This window comes from Gekko japonicus, unplaced genomic scaffold, assembly GCF_001447785.1.
Source record: "Gekko japonicus isolate JY-2015 unplaced genomic scaffold, Gekko_japonicus_V1.1 scaffold2296, whole genome shotgun sequence".
Lineage (NCBI taxonomy): Eukaryota > Metazoa > Chordata > Lepidosauria > Squamata > Gekkonidae > Gekko > Gekko japonicus.
In genome coordinates, this window is record NW_015174907.1 from 244,146 (window position 1) to 250,258 (window position 6,113).

The window sequence follows — 6,113 nt, forward strand, 5'->3', positions numbered from 1 at the left end:
ACCCCCCCCGGAAATCGTGTTTTTTTTTTTTTCCTTCAGTTTTATTCCCCCCCCCCCCCCAATTCGTCCACTCAGCAAGTCATTTGAAAATGTCACACACTGTACAGAGACGAAAAACAGGCATATAAATACCAGCGTGATCGGGACCGGAAGGTAGAGGGTGGCGTTCTGTTCTTTGCCCCCCCCCATCGAATCAGGGAAGGCGGTGGGGGGGGGGAATACCGCCCCTGTGATGTGCTAGGAGCGGGCAGATGCTGAAGAAACACCTGAATTCAGGGCAGACGTAGAGGTGTGTGCAGGTGTGTGGACCTATGCCAAGCACAGAGGCCTGAAAGCACTTGGAAGGCAGACTGGTGGGACGAGGAGGGATTTGGGGGGCCCTGAACAGGGAGGAGCAGCCGCCGCTCACCCCAATTTGAGAACTGGGGGCTGACAGACCCCCTAAACCGGAACCTAACAGTTGCCCGGAAGGGAAGCGGCTGCTGACTCGCCTCTCCCGAGTCGGGAAGGGACGAGTCGCACATCCATGCGAACCCCAAAGGATGGGGCGATGCCCTTGAACTGAAAGTCTACAGAAGGGGAGGGGGTGTCTCTTAGGAGGAGCCATCTGCCCGGTGGAGGCGGGCGGCCAACTTTTGCTTCTCTTGGATCGGAGAAGGGAACGAGGGCAAGCAGTCTCCCCGGGGGCGCGTGCGTTGGGGCAAGTGGTCGCACAGGAGAGGGAGGAAATGTGACCTCCGAAAGAAGACATCCTCCAACTCGGGGACACGCGCTGGAGCATGGAACCAAGGGGGAAAAGGGAGAGATGTTATCCCAGAGACGACAGCACTCCTTGTACAGGAGCGTATAAACCCCCATCGATCTCCCGGAAACAGCCCAGAGGAATCCCAGAGGCCAAACTTCTTTGCTACGGCATTAGTGTAAAAAAAAAAAAAATAGCACGAAAGCAGCCCTGGGCGCGGAGTCAAGCCCCCCTCCACTCCCCCGGACAATATTCTCATACATTCGCACACACCTCCATCAAGACAGCAGCCTAGCGAAGAGATAAAGTAGCGTTTAAAACAAGGAGTGGAACAGCAGCCCTTTTTTGGGGGGGAGGGTTTGACGGCTCCCACCGCCGGACAGGGAGGGCCCCCGCCCCGCCCCCCGTGCACGGAGCCCTTAACACGATTTTTCAAGAGTTTGCAGGCCTTAAGAGGACGCGGCCAGCATCAAGGCAGCAGGATAAGGATGTCGGGGGCGGGGGAGAGACGGACCCTTCCCGATTGCGGAAAGCGGCCCTAACAGTTCGAAGCCCGCCCCGCAGGGCTGTTAGATATGCAGCAGTTTCCAGGCAGGCTCAGACCCAGCGGCATGGTGGCCGGGGCGGCTTCCTCGCCCCCCTCCCCAAGCTCGACCGCTGAGTCTGCGAGTGACTCTGGGGAGGAAGCGGCGGAGTCGCACGCAGGGGTCATGCTAGGCCGCGTGCCGCCGGCTGTCGGTAAGACCAGCCATGGTGGCACGGTTCGGCTGCCCGGTTTCAAGGTGAGCGACCCACCCCCGATATGTTTTCAGCACATTGGAAGTTCCAGTTAAAGCCGTGTGCGCGGCCGCCACCCGTAGACCTTTCGCAGCTCACTAACAGGCGTCTGGGTTCCGACGAGAAACGCAAACCGGGTCGTTGCAAGAACGGGTTTCAAGCGTCCCTGGCTCCAGCCATACATGTTGCCGTTCGGCAGAAGGGTGGAGAATCCCCCCCGTCGGGGACACTCCTCACAGAGGTGCCCCAACGTGCCCCAAAGTACTCTCCTGGTGAGAGGCCTCTGCTGTTAAAGGGGAGTTTTTAGGTTTGCGGCAGAGATACCCGCGGGGGGGGGGGGGGGGGAGATGGGAAACGATCTGTGGCCGCACAGCTGAAAGAGTTTGGGTGGCACGCAATCCCAGGGCAAGGGAGTGCTGCGATGGGTGGGAGAACAGGGGAGCCAAAAATGAGAAAACTGAGCTTAGCAGAGTGTAGATGGAAGCGATGAGGGAAAAGCCTCGGATGGACAGACCCATCAAGAGGTGCAGTGGGGGGAGGGGTAGCATAGAAATCTCTTCATCTGGTAGTTATTTGCACCTGGGGGTGGAAAGGGAGCGGACTCTGTGATCCGTCAGAGGGAGCTGGTTTCGTTAAGAACTCGAGGCAGATGGCCACGATTCCCTCCCTCGCCTCGGCCCTCTGCTTCTTTCCCTCCTGGCCACCGACAGCGGCGCCCCTCCAGACTACAATCCCAAACCCGGGTTTGCGTCTGTTCCCCCCCTAGGACTTTCGGCCCGGTGTGGAGGATTCGTTCTTTCAGATCCCCTTCCACCGGACTACAATTCCCAGAGTCCCTTGGGCCGCCGTCATGAGCCTGGAACCAGTTTTAAAAGGGCAGCGCGGGCAAGTTCCACCTGGGGGCAAAGTGATCCGCCACATGGGAAGTCGGCCCCCTCGCTCACCCGGACAACTTGTTATGCTCGGGCCAAACTGCACTTTGCAGGGAGACCTGTCTCGCAGTGTGTGATGGATAACACTTGGGCTTTATCGACTGCAACGGAAACAACCCAAGTCCCGGCATTCGTGGGCACACGGAAACCGACAGTCGGGTCTTTGCGGTTATCTCCCGAAACCTGTTAATGAGCTGCAAAGGCCGGCGAAGATAAGATAAGATAAGCCCTCGTACCCCCCCTCTACGGAGGCAAGTTGATCAGAGAAACCCTGTGGCTTTTTATTTTATATATATATAACTTTTTTTTTTAATTTTTAAAAAAAATTCTTTTTCATACACGGGGTTGGTTTTTCTCCTCCCCCACCCTAAAACTTCCTGTCTTCCGAACAGGAAGGAGAGATGGGAGAGAAACCAAACCCGAACTGGCAAACACAACCAAACGGGGGGAGAGCAAAAAAAACCCCAAACGTCAACACAACAAAACTTCTCGCAAAGCACACTCACACCACCGCACCCTCTTGAACGCGAGCGGAAACCCCCGGAGACAGAGAGAGAGCAGAGAGGACTCCTTCGTTCAAAAACTCCCCTCCCCGCCCTCCGCCCCTCACCTCCCGTCCTCCCGCCGGCCGGCCCGCTCCCGCAACATGTCGGAGGGCTGCACCCAGTTGTTGTCGTGCAGCCCCACCCGGCACCCGGGGGTGTCCTTGTCCGTCTGTCGGCAGCACATCCAGTAGGAGCGTCCGTAAGGCAGGTCGTGATGATAGGGCTTGGGGTGCCAGCGGCAGAGGGAGACGTCCCCCTTCTCGTAGCGCCTCTTGCACTGCTTGCAGGGGTCGTCGCGGTACAAGGGGTCCCTGTTCCACCGGGAGTCCGTGGCCTGCACGCCGAACGTCTCGATGACGTACTTGAAATAGTGGCAGGAGCATTTTAAGGCGGCCAGCGACTGCGTGGGCAGGTAGCTGAAGATCTTCACCATGACGTGGTCCGGGAGGAGGAGCATGTACTGGCGGGGCGCCAGCAGGGGCCGGGTCTTGAAGCGGATCTCCAGGAAGTCGTGGGAGACGTGGCGGTAGAGGCGGCACAGGGAGGTGTCCGAGGCCGCCGGCTCCAGGCCGGACCCGTCGGGGGCGCCGTCGCCGCTGCTGCTGGCGTCCAAGAAGGCGCCGTTGCCCTCCCGCCCGTCTTCGGGCCGAGGGGGTTGGGCGTGGAGGAAGAAGAGCTGCCCCGGCGGTGGGTCGTCGCAAGAGGAGCAGAGGACTTCCTGGGTGGGAGAGCCGACCGTCAGGCACACCGTCTCCTCCTTCATGTTCTTGGTGCTGTCCTTGCCGAAGAAGACGCACTGGTCCACCACGCCCGTGACCACCACGTCGACGTGGAAGCCCGACACGCAATCCCGGGAGATGGGGCCGGCGGGGCCGCCCGGCTTCTCCCCGCCGCCTCGGCCCCCTTCCGGGATGGCGTCCAGCTTGCCGGAGCCGCCCTGGCTCTCGCCGCAAGTCATCTCGACGTCCGGGGGCTCCGGGCCGGACCCGTCCGCCGCTTTCGGGGAGGCGGTGGCCAGCAGGAAGTCCACGTTGTTGGGGAGGGTGTCCCGGGAGGGGCTGATGAGCTGGTAGAGGTCGCAGGTGATCTTGTCTTTGGCACGGGCCGCGTTGCCGGTGGGCGAGCCCCCGCAGCTCATGAACACGCAGTTGGGGCGGGCGCCGGAGCCGGCCTCGGTGGGTGAGCGCGGCTCCCGGCTGCTGGAGATCCGGAAGGCGATGCGGACCTCGCCGGGGCTGTGCTGGGAATTGGCCACGCACTCGGCCGACTCCCGGCACAGGCCGTTCTGCCGCAGGACGCTCCGCTCCCGCTGCTGTGACTCGAAGTGGGCCACGGCCTCGGCCACCCGGCTGCAGTCGGGGCCGCCCCCCAGCGACGGCCCCTTCTTCTCCCCGCCGTCGCCTTGCTCCTGGTCCGTGGACACGAACACCATAGGGGACGGCGGCGCGGAGGCCGGGCTCGGCCGGGGGTAGCTCTGCAGGGCCAAGGCCGTCCGCTGCTCCACCAACGCCACCATCTCGGCCACCGAGAGCAGGTCGGTGTCGCCGCCTGGGTCGGCGTGGGCCTCCGGACAAAGGCACACGTCCTCCGCTTCCTTGACGGCCTCCTTGGCCTTGACGGGCCCGGCTTTGGCGGCCTTGCTGGGGTCGTGCGACCGCCGCCGGCGCTTGGCCTTGGAGCTGTCGCTCCCCCAGTTGCCTTTCACCTTCATGGCGCTCGCCCGGCTCCCGCTGCTGCACTGGTGGGCCACGAAAAACGCAATCTTCTCCTTCGTGTTGCCGGGCTTGATCACGTACCACGTGTCCAGGAGCACCCCCCCCTCCTCCACCTGGCCGGGGTTGGGGGAGGCAACGGGGGGCGGGGGAGGCGGGGTGTTCTCCGAACTGGCCTCTCCGCCGCCCTCTTCTTCTTCCTCCTTGGCCTTGCAGGCGAAGTCCCCGAAGGTCTTCCTCACCTGGCCTCCGCCGCACTGCTTGTTCTGGGAGTAGGTGCCGAAGGGCCGCGGGCACCACAGCTGGATGTGGGAGAACGTGTTCTGATCCATCGCTCTCTCATGGCCAGGCGGCGGGGGGAAGGTGGCTGCCCCCTAGCCCGTGGCCGTCTGCTCTCGGGGCGTCTTCCTGGGGCCTGGGAGGTCTCTGGGGAGAGGGAGAGAGAGAGACGTTATCAGGTTTGCAGCCCATGCTCCCTCTAAACCGTGGAGTCTTGTGAGCAAAAATCCCGCTTTGTGAGCTACTGGCATTAAAGCCGTGAGCGAGCGATTTGGCTACTGCATCAATTAGTTTGCTCCGGAGCCGTCCCTTCCTGAGCTAAGGCGAAAATGTGTGAGCCGGAGGCTAAGAAACTGTGAGCCAGCTCACACTAACTCAGCTTAGAGGGAACGCTGTTTGCAACACACAGAATGAAGCTCGACAGCCGGGATTGCATCTATTCTGCAATCCCTCACGAATATGGGAATTCAGCTTCTTGGAAACACCAGGGAGGAAGAGGGGTGGGGAGGAGGAGGGAGAGGGGGGGGAGGGATTGGATTTATACCCCGCCCTTCACTCAAAGTCTCAGAGTGGCTTACAATCTCCTTTCCCTTCCCCTCCCCACGACAGACACCCTGTGAGGTAGGTGGGGCTGAGAGAGCTCTTTCAAGGACTGCTCTTTCAGGAACAGCTCTGACAGAACTACGACTTGCCCAAGGTCATCCAGCAGCTGCAAGTGGCGGAGCGGGGAATCAAACCCGGCTCTCCCAGATTAGAGTCCGTGCACTTAACCACTACACCAAGCTGTAAGCGAAGGACACCCAGGAAAAGAGCAGCAGGTGGAAATATTCCGGCAATCGGCCCCAGTTTATTAGAAAGGCCATCTTTGCGAGTATAATTCTATATTAGGAGCAGGGGAGGATTCCGCAGAACAGAAGAGGACATTAACTCTTCCAAAACTGACGGTGGCTGGCCAAGAGATAACCCACCCCCCTCGCTTTAGTTCTACGTCGTCCGTGTAATGGGTGCTTCTTATAAAAAGCACCCGAAACACATTGCGCTCGGCACAGGAATAGTACAGATGGGCCCGGGGCTTACAGTCTCTGAGAAACCACCAGATGGAAGACAAGGTCACTTGCAGGGAAAA

The 6,113-nt window shown here is 60.6% G+C and overlaps 1 protein-coding gene across 1 annotated transcript; it reads right to left on the bottom strand.

The window, feature by feature from the left end:
• Positions 1 to 3,027: 3,027 nt before the first annotated feature.
• On the bottom strand, positions 3,028 to 5,130 carry FBXO46 (F-box protein 46). The gene has a single exon (XM_015425019.1). It carries the CDS (start codon positions 5,038 to 5,040, stop codon positions 3,058 to 3,060), a length of 1,983 nt encoding a protein of 660 aa, XP_015280505.1. The 5' UTR covers positions 5,041 to 5,130; the 3' UTR covers positions 3,028 to 3,057.
• Positions 5,131 to 6,113: the final 983 nt, after the last annotated feature.

Excerpts from the sequence above, each read along its gene's own strand:
- FBXO46 (XM_015425019.1), bottom strand. The coding sequence starts at position 5,040 with ATGGATCAGAACACGTTCTCCCACATCCAGCTGTGGTGCCCGCGGCCC.